This window comes from Natator depressus, chromosome 4, assembly GCF_965152275.1.
Source record: "Natator depressus isolate rNatDep1 chromosome 4, rNatDep2.hap1, whole genome shotgun sequence".
Lineage (NCBI taxonomy): Eukaryota > Metazoa > Chordata > Testudines > Cheloniidae > Natator > Natator depressus.
Window position 1 is genome coordinate 36485658 of NC_134237.1, and position 21748 is coordinate 36507405.

General features: G+C 38.2%; 1 protein-coding gene across 2 annotated transcripts in view; it reads right to left on the reverse strand.

Moving 5' to 3' along the window:
- LOC141986356 (bifunctional heparan sulfate N-deacetylase/N-sulfotransferase 4) overlaps positions 1 to 21748 on the reverse strand; it is a 186243-nt gene that overhangs the window by 23744 nt on the left and 140751 nt on the right. For both annotated transcript variants that reach the window (XM_074950783.1, XM_074950784.1), the window contains exons 8-11: positions 9213 to 9395; positions 6101 to 6197; positions 3053 to 3176; positions 861 to 1035 (exon numbers count right to left, since the gene is read on the reverse strand). In XM_074950783.1, the coding sequence (XP_074806884.1) occupies positions 861 to 1035; positions 3053 to 3176; positions 6101 to 6197; positions 9213 to 9395 (579 nt within the window). The remainder of the gene's footprint in view (positions 1 to 860; positions 1036 to 3052; positions 3177 to 6100; positions 6198 to 9212; positions 9396 to 21748) is intronic.

Here is a 21748-nt window from a genome sequence, read left to right on the forward strand (position 1 = left end):
TAACTGTTTGTAGAGACCAACAAGCCCATGTTAAAACCATATAGAGCCTAATTTATTGAAACATTCAGAACTGGTAGCATTTCACACGTACTTTTGCAATCACTTGGCAAAGCTAGTGCAAGGCAGTGGAGAGTCAGGCACTAGAGCTGCATATACAATAGGAACAGTTGGACCCTTAAGTTGCCACAGTGCAGCTCTACACTTTGTAGCACAGTTGGCAGTCGTGGTGTAGACAAGACACAGCCTTCTACCATCTCAGACTGCAGTTTAGGATGACCAGATAGCAAGTATGAAAAATTGGGAGCGGGGGGTAATGGGTGCCTATGTAAGACAAAGGTCTTAATATCAGGACGGTCCCAGTAATATTAGGATGTATGATCACCCTACTACAGTTCTGCCAGTGTTGGGATTGATGGAGCCACACTGATGGAGAATTACATGTCTAGTCTAGTCCAAATTCTGCCAGTGTAGATGCAACCATAGGGCCTGTTTCTCCTCTGCCTTATGACTTGTGTAATCTTTTGTGAATGTGCTCAGGATGGGGCTGGAAGGAGTGTCAACTGGCATGGTGAACTAAGTGCTTTATATTGTTATTTGCAAACCTCATCATAGGGTATCAGAATTTTTCTAGTTCATGCCTAGTTTAACTTTATAGATGACTCTTTTGGCATTGCTCTGGCTGTTTCATTTGTCTGTACAAATATGTCAAGATGCTATATATGTTTAAACATTTTTTTTTAAAACACAGGTGTTGATTTTCTTTTTTGGGGGCCAACCCATCTCTCCTCTGGAACATCTCCTAGGAAGGGGCGTGAATTAGTTTCCACTCTCTGCTTTTGATTTCATTGCCCATTCCCTACCTGATACCAGGAGTATGCCCGATCTGATGGGTCAATGAGAATGGTGATGATCTTGGCCTTGGGGACCAGGGAAGCTGCTCGTCTGGGAGCCTCCTGAGAATGGAAGTAGTTGGCACTTTTCTCAAACAGAAAGTCAGTGGTGACATTCGAAGGGGTAGGGAAGAAATCCATGTACCTGGGAGAAGGAGACAATGATTCAAATTAAGAAAATAATAAATTGTCTTATACATATATTTTGCATTTCATAGCACGTGGAAATGTTAATCTTCCAACATAATTCACAAATGGAAGAAATCAAAACTCAACTGGGCAAAAGAGTCATTCTAAAGTCGTAACAGTAACAACCAGTGGCTAGGGGGTCAATGGTGTGAACAGCTAAACATTGTGACTGTATTGGCAATGATTTCCACTAGTGATAAGGAAAGTACTAATTGTACTTATAATGAATATTGAGTGAATAACTGGAAATACTCTTTTTCCTAGGAGAGCATTTTTAACAATAAAAGTGTTGATGGAGATTCACATCTAAGCGTTCCTAATCTGACGTCAAAGCCACTTTTGCATCCTCCCAGTTCTGCATTGCTCTGAGGAATGGAGTGGTCCCTGGCATAAATTAGACAGTTTTGGGGAAGGAGGAGGGGCAGTTGGGGGAAGCTGCTTGCGTTACAGCTATAGCAGCAGTGCTACCTGGAATCCAAGCAGTGCTACATGTGTCAGTCCCAGAATGCTCCCTATGCCAGCCTGCGTGTCTTCCTCAGTTGCTATGCTGGAGAAATTCTATCCTGGCTGGATCTGTGCCTTTTAAAGACCCTAGCCCTACTACAGTCCCTTTACCTGGTGTAAAGGCCAAAATAGGGATTATAATCTCACCGCAGACATAAAAATGCTGTAGATGGAAAAACATGGTATAAATTGTGATATGTTTGTTTTTGCAATTCTAATCTAATTTGCCGATTGTGGGCCAGTCAATGGAGCTGCACTGATTTACATCAGCTGAAGGGCTGGTCCTTTGTATTGTGCAGAGCAAGATGGATGTTTTAGAAACAAAGTCAATATAGAATTATCTTCTGCTTCTTGTTCTTGCAATGTCACTATAGGTTCATTATCCCATATATTATTTGAATGCTTCCATGGATATAGGCCATGCATCCAGATGTATGTTGGGATTAACAAAATAAATCTGCAACCTCCCTCACCTTTTGTTATGATACAATCTCTACATGTCTCAGACATAAACAAAAACTACAAAAATAGACATGTATCTTGCAATGAAATTCAGGCTAATAAAAGGCATCTGAACGCTGGTAATATCAATAGCAATATGAGACATGCTTCATTATGTAGTATGAAAAAATACACAATGAAGCGTTTCCGTCTCCTGGGTTTTCGCAACATTTTTAACCTAGTAATTCAGTATTTCTCTTAAACTAAGTGTAGCCACTTTGATAATGTTGTTTTCAGTGATTTTTTTAAAATATATTGTGTAGTTCTGTTTCTATTCTTCATTGCAGCATATTACAGTTTTGTATGATTTAAACAATTCAAGATTAGCCTTTTAAAATACATATATTTCACAATGTTCTTCCTTCATATTAGCTTTACTATAAGTAACTATAAGTGACGACAGCTAGTACCTTTTGGTACATGAATAGTTACAAAATAATTTCTTTAAAGATTTAAAAACCCATGTTAATGAGTCTGAGAGGAATGATAATCTAAAGTTCCTTATTAATGGCTCAATTCTGCCACGCTTTGTTATGCTGAATAGTATTTTACTCCACAAGCAGTCTCTATGGCTAGATTATGCCACATTTACTCATGTAGAATAAGACCCTACTTTACGAGTAGTACAATCTGAGAAAGGGCGGTACAATCTATTAAAATGAATATGATTATGATGAAATTGCAGAGTAAGGTATAACACAGCATGGGGAGAAGGCGTCAGAATTGGGTTCTCTATTGTATCAGTTTGCTAGAAACTATGACAGTTATTGTAACATCTAAATAAAATTAAGGGCAACACTTGATTAAGTGTCCCATCATTATGAATTAGTTTCTAATTCACTCTGATAGTGCCAGACATAGCAAATTCATCTGGTAATTATGTGGTTGTCACATATACTTCTATAATTGTTCCATTGTGATTTAGCATGTGTTAATAAGAGACATTTTTTTTCTGTTAGTCTTCTTACCAATCAATTCCCTTGTGATAGTTGTTTCCATTGAAGAATTGAACTTCTTCAAAAGTTTTTGGATTAGGGAGATTACTGATGATAGAAGGATGCATAAGGAGAAATAAATAAAGTGCTGTTGTTCCTAAAAGGAGAAAAAAACCAAGACACAGGATTATTTGACATAGTTAGGAAGGGTAAAATACATCTAAAGCTTTTAAATTTAAGCAAGTATTTCTGAACAAATATGCACAAATGAAGAGGAAAATTTAAAAAGTGTTTTTTGATAAGATACATTCTCATTAATGAAAGGATGTGTTAGCATGCTGGAGTTTTAAATATGAAGAGATAATACATGTAAGTTTATTTGTTCTGTGGTCATTAACTCTTTCATTCTCAAGAGTCCTAATTCTGCTCTGATGCAGGCGTGAGGTTTCTATTCACGTCAGAGGAAGCCATGTTTGTGCATACAATGGCAGAAATTGGCCCTAAATTTTGCAACATATTTCATGTTAAAACAAAGCATGTTTTGTACAGCTTTTCATAAATAATTATTGTAGGACTGTTTTCATTTCTTTCAGTCTTTGTCAATATCTGTTTATCTCCTCTGGATTGCTAGATGTTACATATCCTCTGCTTAAGTGATAACATTAGTTCCCACCAAACTAGACTAAGGGCAAGTCTACACTAGAAAATTAAGAAGTCCAAAGTTACATTGACGTACAGCCACTACACTAATTAAGTCGCTTTTGCATGTCCACACTATGCTCTTTGTCTCGACGGTGTTCATCCTCACCAGGAGCACCAATTTAACTATCAGTGTGGGGCATTGTGGGTCAGCTTCTGAAAGGCAGCAACAGCCAGCGTAAGCAGCACAGTGTCTACGCTGACACTGCATTGACTTAACTACGTTGACCTAAGCAGTACGCCTCTTGCGGAGGTGGAGATATTAAGTCAGCGTAGTGGGCAAATTACGTCGATTGGAGCTACATTTTAATGTAGATGCTTACAGAGTTAGACCAGGCTTAAATTCATAAGTAGCTGGGATGTCCTGTTTGCAGGAATCACTAAGAAAGACAGTTTCATACTTGCTATTTTGCCACTGGAAATGAAAAGTGTGGTGTCACTTGAGCTTGCAGCAGAATGTCTTTTTAAACTTTCTATTAATGGATTATACACCATTTAAAACAGCTATCTTTTTAAAGATTTTTTCACATCTTACCTCCAGGTTGAGATTTATGGTGACTTGGTTGAGAAATATATATATTTTTTGTTTTTTAAAAGAGAACAGGAATTTAAAGGTATATTCTCAAGATAATGCCTAATGCTGAGAGCAACAGCAATCAGTGTATCAGTGACTCTATCACTGACTCATCCTAGCCTGTCTACATTGTCAGTGGCACGTAGGGTATGTATAGCTCCACGCAGCAGTGAAAAACAGGCCACATCCACACTGTGGTGTGTAGCTACATGTGGCAGTGAATGGCTCTGGCCAGGGGGTGGCAGCAGGACACTACACTATTAAAAGCAGCAGTGTAGATGGGTGTGTGTAGAGAGCTGTGTAGGGTATATACCCTAAGGTTCTGCATGTCTTTATCCATCTAAGCAGTGCCTCACTGTCTACACTGCTATTTATACCCATACTCTGGGGAGGTGCCATGTCTGTACTCTACACACACATAGGTGTAGACGTCTATGTAACCTTGGGCAACTTCTCTTTGCCTGGGCTTCCACCTTCTGTAAGATGGTGATAATACTAACTATCCCACAGAGGTGTTTGTTGGGCTTAGAGTTTGTAAAGCACTTTGACATCCCCAAATGAAAGGGACTATATAGGTGATAAATACTCTTATTAGGATTGCAAACATTGTGAAGGTATTTGGTCAGAGCTCTTAATAGTTATCTTATCTTTGTGTCTCACAGCATAATAAAATGGGTGTTTGTTGTGAATGTTTGCTCTACTTTCTGACTACTTCCATATTACATGTCTGCTAAATGCAGAACACATTGACACAAAACTTAAATCAGTTTCTGGGGAAAAATGATTACATGAGATCCATATAAATACCTAGCTGTTATATAGTGCTATTCATCTTTAGATCTCAAAACACTTTACAAAGGAGGTAGGTATCAACTGTAGAAAATATAAAATAATTTAACTGAAAACATCATGAGTGAAATGCTTTAACTCTTATTATCCTTCAACTCCAGAGAAAGTAATCAGGACAAAATTATTCTTTACACTGGTATATACTGAGTTCTGGTAATTGGCCATATTTGGTTTCTAGTTTTTCTAACTGCATTGTTTTCATTGTGGTGGAATGAAATGCTGCACCTTCTCTGTACATGGGGAGAATTTAATTCATAGAGTGCCAGTACAGAAGCTGAGTGCTACTGAAATCCCATTTTAAAATAGGGCACAAGTCTTGTGCTGACCCTATGCGGGGGGGGTGAATTTGACCCTGCGTTCTGAAAATTGCATTGGAATAAAGCATGGGAACAGTATCTGAAACATAGCTTAGTATTTTGATGTGCAGCCTCCCTTGTAATGAGGCTAACTGCTCCCACCCAAAAGTTATCACCAACATAACCAATTCCATAATTACCAGGGAAAAAGTATTCCTTTAGTTTAGTAGGAAGGAGTATAACTGCAAAGTGATGCTATTTTGACCTCAGGAGCCTTTCCACTTCAAAGAAAGGTATTAACAAAACTATACAAGCCTCTTGATTCTGCAAAATCAACTGGAATTCCCATGAGAATAGGCATTTTTGTGAGATATAACAATACATCTGGTCGGAGTACTGTGATAACAATCTTGGCTTGGTTCTAAAAGTGGCTGATGGTTCGGAAAGAGAGTTCCTATTTTATCCAAGCCACTTTCTCCCCATAAGCAATGGAAGAGTTAACAGCAGCTATCGGTTTCTATTCAGAATGTATTACCTCTTTACATTTGAATTTACTCTATCACGCATTATTCCAAAATAAATATATACAACACCAAAAAGTGGGCTACAATATGCTTAGAATCACACCCTCTGTTCAAGTCATTGCAATCCACCATTTCTCACCTGTTTTTTGAGGTCCAATCACAAGAAATTTTGGAAGATGGTAACAAGTTTTATCTCTGGACCAGATATCCCTATGACGTTTATCGTCACATGGATTCTGAGGGGGAAAAAAAGACAATTATTTCTGCTGCTCTGGAGAAAATTTCAAATGCCCTGATGCAGTAGAGATTTACACACATACTTAATTTTATGCACTGGGGTGAAATTCTAGCATGGTTGAAGTCAGTGGTAACACTTTCAAATTTCACCCCAGGAATTCAGTTCTGCAAGGAACTAAGCACTCTGGCCCTAACCAACCAATCAAGTAAGAATTCTAGGCACATGCTTGAGTGTTTTGGCACATCGGGATCAGAGTGTTCCATATGTTGTGGGATTAAGACCTAGAGTAATCCCAATGAAATCAGTAAAGTTGAGCAATTGTGTACATTTTGCAGGATCAGTGTCAAAATGAAAATTTTGTGAGGCTATAACATTTCCTTCTTTCTCCCTATGTATTATGTGCATGGGACTTCTATGTTTATAGAGTCATCGATTTTTAAGCCCAGAAAAGAACATGATGATTATCTAGTCTGATCTCCTGCTTAACAGGCCAGAAAATTTTGCCAAAAGGTTCCTGCATCAAGCCCATAACTTCTGCTTGAGCTAGAATATCACTTCAGGTGTCCAGCTTCTCTCAGAATAAGGGCCCCAAAATAAGCATAATGTTGTTACAATGGCATCTGAAATACAGAATGCAATAAGGGAACTCAGAATACTCATTTACATAAGGTATAAATGTGATTGGCACTCCGTAAATGGATAGACAGATGGACTGATCTAGATAGATAAATGTAATTTCCCCCATTGTAAATAAGCATTTGAAAACTAAGGTGGGAGGTTATTTTATTGACATGATACAAATGTTCACAGTAAGTAAAGTGTGAAGTGAATTTCAGTATTTCTGCTGGAAATGCTTACATACTGCTTACAGTCAGGAATAGGCACACCAGGGGAATTACCTGACCAATCACAACTACACACAGCTCAAATTAGAAGATTCACTATTAATCCATAAACTATCAGGGCCAACTCCTTAGCTGGTATAAATAAGTGTAGCTCAGTTAAAATAAATTCATTTACACCTGATAAAAGATACGTCCCCAAATTTTAAGTTATTACAGCTGTTCAGCATTTTTCAAACACAAAAGTTTCAAAATGGAAAATTGGGGGAGAACACTCTTTCATTCTTAAATTTGTTACTTCTAAAGTCTTAATCCAGAACCTACTTTTTTTTCCCTTTTACTCCCCGCCCACCCCACAGCCCATTTTCATTTTTCCATTTTTTTTTAAATTGAACTATTTCTCATTTTTCAAAAAATCTAAAAATATTAGTCTAATAAATTTGAAGTGAAATCTGCTTGCAGATATTCCATGGGGCATAAAATAAAGCTAAATTAATTGATCAAGTTGTTTGCTCCACATTAGTCAGCTCTTCTAGTGACTGAAAGTCATCACGATACAATTCTGTATGGTGCAGTTTACAACATGAGTTGCTGGTTATAATGCAGTTCCTAGGGAACAGCTAGTCACAGCATAATTAAAAGTCTTGTTGACAGTCTCTTCTCTGAGGCATAGTACTTGAACTACCTTCTCATCCCTACAGGAAATCTCTCTAAGTCAAGGCTGATGTACAGCAGTCTGGAGAAGCTGGCACAGCTCCTTCTTGTACTCTACCTGTAGAGGACACTATTCCTTAGTTCTGCCAGTGTGACACAGTTCACAATCACTATGGCGCTGATCAAGCAAATGAGTCAATAAGACTATTCATGTGTCTAAAATTAAAGCACTCGCCTAAAGGCTTTGCATGATTGAGGCCTAAGTTCGTTTTAGATTTAAAAGGAATAAAAATTAAGTATTAACAAACAAGTTTCCATTTATGGTTAAAATTACCTATTGCTATTATGCCTTCTAGCTATTCATATTACTTATTAGGTGACAAAGAAGTTTCAAAAATATAGTAGTTAGTGACAATTTCAATTTACATAATAATCCAAAAGACAGGAAAAAAAGAGAAATTTAGGATATTATTCAATACTAACATTCTACTACATGTTAATGCAAAATAAAAATGTGTGAACAGAAAATCCGAAGAAAAAAGTAAGAGTTGATTATTCTTTCAAGAAGTTATTATACTGATGTTGTCTTTGCATAAGCTGGTAATGGTTTGTTGAAGACCTGATTTGTTAATGCATTAAGTTAACCAAATATAATGGGACAAATTTTTAGCTGGTGCAAATCAGTATAACTCTATCAATGGAAGCTAGGCCAATTTATACATTAGCTGCAGATCTTGCCAAAACTAGTTAAAAACAAATTCTGTTCTCTTATACCACCATAAGTGCACATATTTCCTTTGAGTTATTCTGGATTTACACTTGTGTAACAGAGTGTGCTTTGGCATATCATGTGCTGAATCAGAGAGGAACCATGAATATGTGATAATTATTTGACAATTGCTATCCTGGCATTACGGGCAGCATTGGCATTTATTTCAAATGGAGGTGGGAACTAGTCATCATTGAGTTGGGGTAAGACATTTCTTTATTTTCAGAGTAACTGTTTATGCTAATCACTATCTCCCATATGGGATTTTTTCCTTGCTGTTTTAAAGAAGGGGATATTGTATTCTGGGAATCCTTGCTATAGCTGCAGTGACTTAATGCTAGTGATTCCATATTAATGGGTACAGTGAATCTGCATTGTGGTAGATCTCACTCATCTGTTTTCATCCTAATGATTGTGCATCAAGATAAGTTAATACAATGTGATGTGTCAGGAAAAGAAGAGGGAAGGGAAGCCCAGATAAATAGCAACCAACTGCTCTTAAAGTGGCTGGTATTTGACTGAGTTTAAGCAAGTGCCTTGCTTTATCTGTGCAGATCACAACTAACAAATATGCAAATATATTCTCAGTCAAAGCTGTTGTCTTTGAAGAAAATAAAATTAATCCAAAAAGGCATTTAAAACAAAATAAAATATCTTCATTTTTAATGTGTCTTTTTGCAAAAGATTTTAGAAGTGCATTGTAATTGAAGAATTATAAGTGGGACTATTGACAGGTATGTTATATTACCTGCCAGAGAGGGTCCTTTTGCTCAGGGAAGAGTTCAAAGTACTTGTAAGCCAGCTGAACTGGAGGCAGAGTCTGTAGTTTTAGGTTAGTCCAGTTCTTAACAAAGTTGGCCAGATTCAAAAAGGTGTATAACCCCAGGCGGTCATTCCCGTAGTTGGACAAATGCGTCATGAAGATGCTGATCTGAAAGGTAAACAAAAGTGTTTTATAAAACTTACAACAGCAGGACATCAATAGATGGCAGTAGCTGTATTTGGAAGATTGAGTCTTGCAATTTCCTGTAATAATTAAAAAAAAATGCTAAATTAGCAGTGCGATTAGTTTGCACATTCACACTCTAACTGGGAGGCATGCCTCTTTGAAAGTTTTACAGCCCCCAACTTCGTCTGCATCTGTAGCATCCCTTTCGATTTGTTCCTTCATCAACTTCCCCATGAACGGACATTAAAATGCTACATTTAGACATTTTCCCCTCTCTCGTTTCAAAGTTTAGAAACAAACCAAACAGTCCTGCACCCCATTTTCTCTGTTGATTTTAATCCGACCTCTCTTAAACAGTATGCCTAGAAGAAGTCGATTTTTTCTGACCTTCCTCAATTGTCTTGTCTGCTTTAATATTCATAGGTTCCTAATACTTCCACAATTCATTGCACTCCTATTTTTCACCCCAAGAAACTATGAAGTGAATTTACTCCTCGTGAAGGCGCTGATAGCTTGAGCCAGGTCTGATACTTTCAAATGCAGTGTAGGTTTCCTCAGAAAGCACTTAAATTTCCCCTCCTCGCCTGAATTTTGTGTTTCTGAGAAGTTCCAGAAAAATCTTAGAGAAGACTGGGATCATTTATCTCATAGAGACCATACATTCTGGGCTACAGGAATAACCAATTCCTCACCAGTACAGATTAACCCCTTTCCAATATGGCCACTTCAAAAGGGAAAGTTCAAGAATTTTATTAAGATGACATTAAAATAAAAAGAAAATGGTACAGAGTTTAAGCGTAGAAGTTTCTGGTTATCAGAGAATAATGTACAGATTACCAAAGTGTGTGAAGTTCAGTTTAGGATTGGATGGCGTAAGGAATACATAATCTGCAATATCCCCATCTGGGCGTAAAAGGTTAACAGGTCAAACTACAGACATTGAGATATGAGGGTATGTTGTTCATATAATGGCTATGTTCAGGTGTGGAGTTTAATGAGTGGATACGATGATGAGGATGGATTTACCCTCATTTGGTGAGATTTAAATCTACATGCTCATTCCATCTCTGCAGCTTAAACTGCGAACAGTGGTGCTGACTAGTGCTAATTGTAATGGTGCTGTTTGAAGTAGCCTTAGCCTCCCTAAGAACTGGATTGATCCCAGCATTTTGTATAACTTTCACCAACATACAGCTAGGAGCCTGTATCAACAAGACTGGATACAGATTGGATTCAAACTGGTGGCTGAGAAAAGAAGGCTCTATTGCCTTACCACAGAGCATCCTTTCCTCCCTCTTGACTTCCTTATTTGATTTAAGAACACTAACAGTTCCAGTCCTGGTATTCTTTTACAGATTGAAAAGTTGCTGTGATGGTTTTGTGATGCCATAAAACTCATTTTTACTTGTTCCACTTTTGCTGATATCACAAGACATTCTTGTTTATTTGAATTTGATCATCTCTATTTTTGCTTTAAAAAACAAACAAACTTCTGTTTACAGAGAAGACTTGAAAGACTGCATAAAAGTGTTCTTTACTTCAAATGAAGATGTTTTTGTTTAAATTTGCATGATAACAGGCTGGAAATTTTAGATTCCAGACATAATTTCTCCTTGAAGGTAATATGACTCCTGTCTTTTTAGTAGTCTTATTTTGTTTCTCCTTTACATGATCACTGCTTTGCAGATCACCATCTCAGGCTCGGTGATGAAGGAACTGGTATGAACAATGTGAAAAACATAGTTCATAGCACTACATATAAAGCTATCCAATTAAATTTCACCTATGGAGAGGCATTAGTGTCTCTCTAAAAGTTCATTATTTAGCTCTGTGGGGAAGCTATCTATTCTGGATTTGCTACTTACCAATTTATAGTGATTGGATTAGACTTAGTAATAGTAAGTACATTGTCAATAGAAATTAATTATACAGCTATCAAGAAATATAGCGGTAACTGATTTCCATATGTTTATGTATATTTCCAGTAGAATTGCTCTGAGGTTAACAGGAAGTAAAATGCATCTGATCTCAATAAGCAAAAGATAGCCAATGTCATCCCTGCAATTAAGAAATAGCTCATGTGTGTTGTGGTAATTATACCGAGTGTTAGATGGTGTTATTATGAGGCAGAAGGTTGGAGACAGAATTATTTTTAAACTTCCAGGGAGTGATCTCCAGGAATTGTACTGCCTGGAGATTAGCATTTTACTCTACCCTCTTAATGTTATGTCAGAATGGAAATGAAAAATAAAGAACACGGTCAGACTTGTGCATTTACTGGTCATTATTGACAAGGATATGACAGCCTTAGCCAGTGAGACATTTACCTTTATCGCAGTCTTATGCATCACACAGCTGTGAATTTATCATCACAATGTGTCTTTTTCAGATCACAGATCCATTCAAAGACAGTGACTCCAGCATCCCCTAGAAGTGTGCATTGCAATATGAGGCTCCAAAACAGTAGCAGCCATGTTTCTGGGGGGATGTCTGCCCTTCACTGAAGTGCCTGTTAAATGCTGCAATAAACTATATGCTGCTAAAGAGGGCTATAGCATCATACCTAAGACTGAGTGAGAACCTGCATAAAAGTATGAGTTGGTGAGTAATGAACTGATAAGGGATGATTCAGCACATTAAAAATCAGATTCCTTAGAATGCTGATCTAAATATCTATCTATATATATACACACATATCTATCTATCTACTATGAAAGAGTGTTTGTTTCTATAACAATGGGGACACAGGTTTACTCTGATGTCATTAGGCACTATGTCTTTACTACTAACCTATATGGCTCATTCCTGCAAGTTGCAAGAGCCTTCTGGCCTTCATCCAGCAAAGAAAGTGAGTGGGACTATCTGCTTGCTTAAAGTTAAGCACATGCTTAAGTGCATTGCTACAGCAAGGTCAAAGTGCTCAGGCTTGAGCCCTAACAGAGCAGTGGTACTGAGGAAGGCTGCACTCACACACCGCACCATGCCTTTCTACCTCTCAAGGTAACCATAGCATAGAAGCAGTGCATTTTCCATTTCCACCCTTGCAGATCTGCTCATGACCCGCTTCTTTAAGAGCAGCCTCACATTGTTTAAAAACCACGTCCATTAGTTTTTTAAATTATTTATAAGGCTTTGAGCACTTTTATGAGGTGAAGATGGATGGAATTTAAGAAAATGTCTCTTAGGGCTTATCTCTAGTGCATTTGCACTGTGCCCACTTTATTCCACAAAAAGATAATCCATTCTTCATTTTTATTCTGTTCTGAGCCTCCTCTGAGCAAAGATTGGGAACCGAACAAGAGTTTTTAAAATCAATTGGACTATGCTTAAACTGCTAATTTCAATGTTTATGCACCTTATAATTTAGCATCATTTGATATAACTAGAGTGTACATTAATATTTCCAGTGCTCAACACTATACACATGTAACAACCCTGATATTCTGGGCCATTTAAGGCAGCATGAGTTTCCTTCTCTGTACACAAGTACACATCTCATAGTATTGTCACCACTGTGTGGTTCAGTTTACATAATGAAGCACAGGTTACAATACACTGGTTAATAATAGTGATGGCCAGCATTCTGGCAAGCATAAGGATAGTGGACAATTTCAGAAGAATCTTTTTTTATTTGTGTACTCACTTTACTTTTTTTAAAAAAAGAAAGGACTCTTTGTTCTTGAATTCATCCCATAAAAAGATGTGACAAGTGCTTCCTATGAACTATTTAAACATGATAAAATGAAAACATTTATAGGAAATATTAGAGAATATAATTTCCTCTATGAAGCGTCTCTTGTTTCTGATGAGTGCCAGACACCATCTGCCAATGGCATTTAATAGCAAATAAAATGCACGTCGGTAAATCCTTTCTTCCTCTCTCCTCCATCTAGTGAAAATGCTTCTTGTGGAAATATATGCGCAGGAGACTTTTCCGAGGTTTAGCTCAGGTAACTTAACAATTTACTTAGAGCTATGCCCAAACCAAAACCCCAGGTATGAATATCCCTGAACTTTGGGAACTTGGGGAAGTTCAGATCCATGTCAGCTCAGGCCCATTTTACTATTCAACCAGCAATCTTCTTCTCCTCTTTGAAAGTGAAAAAGAATGTTTTTAAAATCATTAGTTGCTCCTTCTTTCCAAAGTAAAGGATAATAAACTAGGACAATATCACCCCTTCCTGAGTGTAGCATGGATAGCCATCTTACTTACAGTACTTCTATATCTATGAGAATATAATGCTCGCTAAAATGACTGAGTTGGCATGATGCTCTTAAATTCTGTGCCCGGAAAGATAATGGAGCAAATAATTAAGCAATCAATTTGCAAACAACTAGAAGATAATAAGGTGAAAAGTAACTGTTAGCATGGATTTATCAAAAACAAATCGTGTCAAACCAACCTGATTGCTTTCTTTGACAAATGGTATATCCTGATTTTAGTAAAGCTTTTGATACTGTCCCGCATGATCTTCTCATAAATAAACCAGGGAAATGCAACTTAGATGGAGCTACTATAAGGTAGGTGCAAAACTGATTGGAAAACCATTCCCAGAGAGTAGTTATCAGTGGTTCACAGTCATGCTGGAAGTGGGGTCCTGCAAGGATCAGTTCTGGGTCTGGCTCTGTCCAATATCTTCATCGATGATTTAGATATGGCATACAGAGTACGCTTATAAAGTTTGCAGATGATACCAAGCTGGAAGGGGTTGCAAGTGCTTTGGAGGATAGGATTAAAATTCAAAATGTTCTGGAGAAACTGGATAAGTGGTCTGAAGTAAATAGGATGAAATTCAATAAGGACAAATGCAAAGTACTTCACTCAGGAAGGAATAATCAACTGCACACATACAAAACGGGAAATGACTGGCTAGGAAAGAGTACTGCAGAAAGGGATCTCGGGGTCATAGTGGACCACAAGCTAAATATGAATCAATAGTGTAATGCTGTTGCAAAAAAAGCGAACATCATTCTGGGATGTATTAGCAGGAGTGTTGTAAGGAAGACATGAGAAGTAATTCTTCTGCTCTACTCCACTTTGATTAGGCCTCAACTGGAGTGTTGTGTCCAGTTCTGGGCACCACATTTCAGGAAGGATTTGGGCAAATTCGAGAAAGTCCAGAGAAGAGCAACAAAAATGATTAAATGTCTAGAAAACATGACCTCTGAGGGAAGATTGAAAAAATTGGGTTTGTTTAGTCTGGAAAAGTGAAGACTGAAAGGGGACATGATAATCATTTTCAAGTAAATAAAAGGTTTTTACAAGGAGGAGGAAGAAAAATTGTTTTTCCTAACCTCTGAGGATAGGACAAGAAGCAATGGACTTAAATTTCAGCAAGGGAGGTTTCGGTTGGACATTAGGAAAAACTTCCTGTCAGGTTAGTTAAGCACTGGAATAAATTGCCTAGGGAGGTTGTGGAATCTCCATCATTGGAGATTTTTAAGAGCAGGTTAGACAAACACCTGTCAGGAATGGTCTAGATAATTAGTCCTGTCATGAGTGCAGAGGACTGGACTAGATGACCTCTCGAGGTCCCTTCCAGTTCTATGATTCTATACTGTGAAGTGCATCTAGGAATGACAGTGCTAGGGATGTGATGCACAATATTGTTGCACTGCATGTGATCAGCAGGAAAGGACTCCTAGCATTCAGAAACTGCTTAAGAAAGAGTAGGGCAAGATAGAGCTCAATAAGGCAGCATGTGTTTCCTTCTCTGTACACAAGTACACATCTCACAGTAGTGTCAATAACTCCACCACTGTGTGGTTTAGTTTACATAATGAACAGGGTATATAATACTCTGGTTAATAAGTGATGGCCAGCATTCTGGCAAGCATAAGGATAGTGGACATTTTTACAAGAATCACAAAATGGGCACAACACAAACATAGCAAAAAGACCCAAATCACAAGACATCCCAGATTCCTACAGGAATCTGGTTCAGGTTCAGTGTAGAAATAGGCTTAAGATTAAACTGCAATGAGCAATGTGTACTAAATGCATGCAGATGAACAGAAAACTACTGAATAAAACCCATTGCCAAGCTATATGCTGAATAAAACCAATTGTGCATTTGCTTATTGCGAAGCTCATGTTATGCTCATGCTATTTGCTGTGAGGGCAGTACCTGGAATGCATATGCATATGCAAGCAGCGTTCATTCATACTGATGGGATATCTTATTAACCTTGACATTCAACAGCCAGCCAGCTCAGACTGATAGTTAATTATGGAAGAAGAGGAGGGCAGATCATTAAATGCTGGGTGTGTGTAGCTGTAAAGAATTCTCTTTTCACTTTCTTCTTCCCCTTCCAAATCTCTCCTTCCCCTACTCTACCCTTCAACTTCCCCTCTCCTTCATCCCCACCCAAAATCCCTTTTGCATGTTTCCTCGCTAAGGCCATGTCTACACTAGGGAGTTTACAGTGGCACCAACACAGCCGTTCTATGCTGGCAGGAGGGAGTTCTCTTGTCAACATAATAAAACCACCTCCACGAGCAGCAGTAGCTATGTTGGCAGGAGTAGCTCTCCCACCAACATAGTGCTACGCACACCGGCACTTCTGTTGGTGTAATTTATGTCGCTCGGTGGTGTTTTATCACACTCTTGAGTGACATAAGTTATACCAACAAGTGGTTGTGTAGACATGGTGTCAAGGCTGATTCCCCACTCTGGCACTTTGAGTGGAGAAGGTGAGGGCCCGCAAGGATTCTAAAAATTAATACTGGCTACTCCAGGCTTGTATTAAACTCCCAAGGTTACAGCTTCTCTCTGACCTTGGATGGGTAGATGCTGCCACCACCCAATTCCAAAAAATACAAAAAACCCTTTAAACCCAGAAAGGCACACTTGGGAATTCCTCCCTGTGGGGTACCCTCAAGCCCTTTCCCACACACACCTCCGGGGAAAAGCTGAGAAAGAAAACAAAGGAAATCAGCTGTTGCCACCAGCTAATTAACCAACATATGCACAAACTGCTTAGGACACAAAAATCCTAATCCTGTTCTTAAAAAAAGATAAATTTTATTAAAAACAAAAAGAAAGAAAATACATCTGGAAACTTAGGGTATTGCTAGATCTAAAAAGAGCAAATATAATAACTAAGCGTCAAGAATGGTTTTCTTGAGGTCCAGCTTTATGGTTACAAGCAAAACAAAAGCATTTGGGGGTTAGCACAAAGAAGTCCACAAGACTTAAAGAAATAAAAGAAATAAACCTAATTGCATCTTCCTAGACATTTCCGAATATACTTACATATCTGGGGTTTTAAATGAGTAGTTTCTAGGAATGATTTAATGATTTTTCATACCTGGCGCAAGCTCTTACAGCATAGTCCAGCCCTGTCCCTGCTCTTCTGGAGAACAACCACAGACAGACAAAAGGGGAGTCTAGTTTCAATTTTAAAAAGTTATAGCCTTCCTATTAGCTCTTTTGGCCAGGTTCCCACTCACTTTCTTTTACCTATGCATGCAGTCAGACTTTTTAAATCTTTACAGGTAAAGCAGGTAGAGAACAGCTACCAAGAGGGATTTTATAGCTGACTGGCTGTCTGGGTGTCCATAAAAGGGAGCTCCCCCCACCCCCTTCATTTATCACATATGGCCTTACTCTATTTTCCCTATCCAGAATCCTCCTTTTCTACCCAAGCCATTCTGTCTCCTCCCTCATTTTATAATAAGAATAAAAATGCCTAGCTCTTATACAGCATTCTTCATCTCAAAGTGCTTTATGAAGGAGATCAGTATCATTCTCCCCATTTTATAGATGGGGAAACTGAGGCACAGAGAGGGGGCAGTGACTTGCTCAAGGTCACTCAGCAGGCTAGTAGCAGACCTGTGAATGCAACACAGGTAGCAGACCTGTGAATGCAACAGGTCTCCCAAGTCCCACTCCACTGTTCATCCTCTAGACCGAAAGGAGATAAGGGTCCACCCTAACCCAGCGGGAGAAAAGTCAGGAGCTCCAGAGCTGTCAGAACTGCTACCCAAGTAACACAAAAAGACCAGCACAGATAGTAGGGACCCACTCCTTTATGTCAGTGGGACTTCCCTTCCCACACCTGCCCTCAGTCCAGTGCAAAATGAGCTGGGATGCACTCCCCAATCCACTGCAGCCCCAACCTTCTCTTCACCTACACCAAGGGAGAGAAGCTAAGGGCCTACAACATAGCAAACACTTTAGTATTGTTTGTCAAATTATGTATATTTTAATTCTACGTTTTTCCTAGAAGATGTCTTCAGATCTATAGTTTCTAATGAATAGGCATCCACCACACAGAACCAACCCTACAACAGTCACAGATCTGACACGCTTAGTTGCAGTCCCAGCAAAGAGGCCCAGGATTAAATAAACACAGAGGCTGAACCAGCATTTCATATTGATCTACTCCAGGTCATTGCTAATACACAATTACCACAATATCTAGGCACCCCCTATGGGTGGTCATTTCATACTTCAGCAACATTATAAGGCTGTTGCTGGAAAGCTTGCACTGCCATTGCCTTTTGTGATGATAAACAGTCCCCAAGATTGTCAATTTATCTCCTTTATGAACACTGAATCTCTTAAAATAAATTGTAAATGGAGAAAAAAAGGCCAAGATTCAGTTCAAGGGCTGAGGCAGTTCTGAATTTGTTACTGGAATTGGTTTACTTATCTCTCTTGATGGTAGATACTCTATGCTGACACTATGAATAGGTACAGGATAATAAAGCAATTTGACTATCACCTCTTTTCTAAAAAAACAAAAAGAGAATGCTTTGAGAGTTCAGGCCACCTGTGCATTTAATAAATCATTTTGGCTGGTAAATTACATTTTTTCCATTGGGGTATGGTGAGGGGGTGAAGAGTGATGGTTTTATATTTTCTCTAACATTCAAAATTCAACAGAAGCTACATTCTGCATCTGGTTATGTACCAGATTCCCAGTAATAATATTTGGTTAGTGACTTATTAACAAATTAGAACTGTTTTGACTTGAGACAGCTGAGCATGTAAACACTGATCTTCCTGAAAAAAGAAACTGGGCAGTGACTTCATCAAGACAGAATCACAAGGGCAGCTGTTCTAACAAAGAACAGAAGGCTCCTGCTACATCTTAAAGAACTATTGCTTAACAACCCATTTTTCTTTCCTTTCAGTGTGGGTCCAATTAATTATAATGGCAACACATGCTAAATACCGTAATTAATTTTGGTGCAAACTTTTTTGGGCAGCAATTTGGCAGTGGCTTAGGACTCCCTCAGTCATTTCCAAAAATCAACACTATTTTAGAAGGAAAGTTCACAGTGTGGGAGCCAAAAGTGACTTGCAGACAATATGAATTTAACCCAAGACTTACTCATAGAGTAAAATGAAAACTCCCTTTTTGTTACTTAGAAGAGCTTCTGCCTGTAGCTTCTAAGGGCTCAATCCTTTACCTTATCCTAACATCTTTGTGCAGCCTCTGAGACCATGAAAAGCTGCCTTAGAGATGCTCTAAAAGGGCCACGTGATGCAGCAGAATTCTCAGATGGTGCAAAGCTAATGTAGCTAACGCTGGATGGCCTTTACCCCCACTCTTCCTGTATTTTGGGATCAAAAGAGGGTGTGTCAGAGGCAAGAGGGGAAGAGGCAAAACCCACAGCTGTTCTGGCTGCAGAGTCTCATCCGCTGTAAGAGTCTCATCCATGATAATGTGATACATAGTTTTCAGGGCAGAAATAATTGTTTTATGATGCGTTTGTACAGCACCTAGTACAATAGTGCCCTGATGCATGATTGGGATGCTACCACAACATATATAAAATATGCAGCCTGAGAGGGGGTGGATCTTTGCTAACCAAAACATTCACTAGTTCATTTTTATAATTATGTCTGTTGAGGTGGATGGGCCAATTCACACCTCTCAGAGTTACGTCAGGCTGGCTGTAGACTAAGGAAGACATCACTACATCATTTTACACTTGGTTCACATTTTCAAGGTCCTCTCCTCAATTCTGAGGTCTAGAAGTATTTTGACAATGAAACCCTATCTTCCGGAACATCAATGGCTATTTTATTTGATGATCAAAATATTAATCAATAAAAATATTCATTAACACACTTCAAAATATAAGTAGCAATGGATGTTCATGTCAATCAAAAATTGACATGAATAAAAACGTGTTTTACATTTTGCTACAGTTTAGAAGTGATACATTTTCTAATCTCAAAATTCAGAAATATGTTCATTAGCAAACGCTGAAGAGTGTTAAAATGTTCATTTTAAAATAATTTTAACTCAGACTCATATTAACAGATCTACTTATGGACTCCCATAAAATTTATTCTGTAGTCAGAATTAGTTATGAAAATTTGGGGAAAATGCACTCATTATTCATACAAACATAAGAATGGCCATAATGGGTAAGACTAGTGGTCCTTCTAGCTCTTTATCATGTCTTCCGCCAGGGGCCCATGCCAGATACTTCAGAGGGAATGAACAGAACAGGACAATTCTCAAGTGATCCATCCCATGTCATCCAGTCCCAGCTTCTGGCAGTCAGAGGTTTAGGAACACACGGAGCATGGGGTTGTATCCCTGACTATCTTGGCTAATAGTCATTGATGAACGTATCTGCCTATTAATTTCATTGGAGGACCCCTGGTTTTTGTGTTATGTGAAGGGGTAAATAACACTTCCCTAATCACTTACTCCATACCATTCATGATTTTATAGCCCTCTATGATATCACTCCTTGGTTGTCTCTTTTCTAAAATGGACAGTCCAAGTCTTTTTAAGAGAAACCAGCACACGGCTTCCGGTTTATCTTACAATGGAACATCTGTTCAGACATTGGACTACATTCCCAAATAATGACTGGAAACTGATTTTTAACACTCCAGTACTGAAGTGATGACTGAACCAATACAACCCAAGCGGACGGACAATCTCATCCAACCCAAGTATCTTAAAAATATTGCAGTCAAGCATCGGTTCATATCTTTATGATGTGTATTCATGTTGATATTTAAAAATGTGCCTATGGATTGATTTAGCACTTACACACTGAAAAAATTACAAAACTTCATGTATCAGTCATGTGCTCCACCTCATTCCATCAGTTATTCAATAATTTAACAAAAACAATATTTCCCTTAATGTCCTGACTCTGGGCTCTGCCTGCTGCCTTTTGAAAAATCCAAGAGCAAAGGTAGGCCTTGCAGCATGCCCTGAGGGTGAACATTACTGCTGTCAGAGAATTGGCTGTAGTAATTGTTCACTGCTTTTTCTTAACAATTTTTTTTCTCCCTTACCTCTGCATCTCTTAAAAAAAACAACAACATTAATTTCCTTCTTCGTGTTGCAAGTAAGGGATTTTAGGATATATTTTGCACAGATGACATGATACAAATAAAGTTGTATAGTAAAATATGTCCAGTAAGACTGTGTTCATATCATATAGTTGCAATAAAATCCCTTACAAATGAAATGAGGAAGCATATTTTTGGTCATCCTCCACTCTCTGACAGAAATATCCAAGGAAAATTAGTTTTGCTAATCTGTCTCTTCATTTTACTAGGAAAGCTGCAAACTGCCATAATTGGATGTAGCTGGCAGCATGGTGTGTGTGTGCACACGCGCGTAAGTAGTATAGCATCATTAAGAAATGCAATATACTCTCAAGTGTCCATTTACCAATAGCAAGTAGCTCTGATAGTTTGGCCATAGAAATCCCTCTTTCAGTTTCAAATGTTCAATATGTTCTGAATCCTGACAGTCTATTAGAGATTACATCCTTCTATTGTTTATGAGCCATAGTTCCATTCACTGATGCTGAATCCCAGAACATTTAGACCTGTTAATTGCACAAACAGCTGCACTAAGACAAAAAGGAAGCTGAAACTGATATTTTGTGTTGACAAAGCACTAAATTTTAATAATGACAAATTGTTTCTCCAGAATTCAGCACTATTCATATTCATGACCCTTCTGCAACTGAAGCAAAGAAATTTGTGGCTGAAAATTGTACCCTTACTTTTGCTCTATTCCCCTTCTGAACTCTTTAAAATTTTACCATTTTACATTTTTACAATTTTAAAATTTACCTGACTCCATGATCAAATATTTTCTAAACATATTTTCTCTGAAGAAAGAGCCACAAAGGCAATATTTGGAAGGAACCATGCTTCTTCCTTGACTAAAGCAGCAAAAATTAGGCTGATTTACAACATATTTCCCATGACTATGTTCATTATAGAAGCGATATTACACCTGCAGTGCTCCCATTGATGTCAATGGAAACTGTGTACTTGAATCAAAAGTAGTATGTGGTCTTAGGTTCCACTTTTTCTTTATTTGGTTGATGTGAT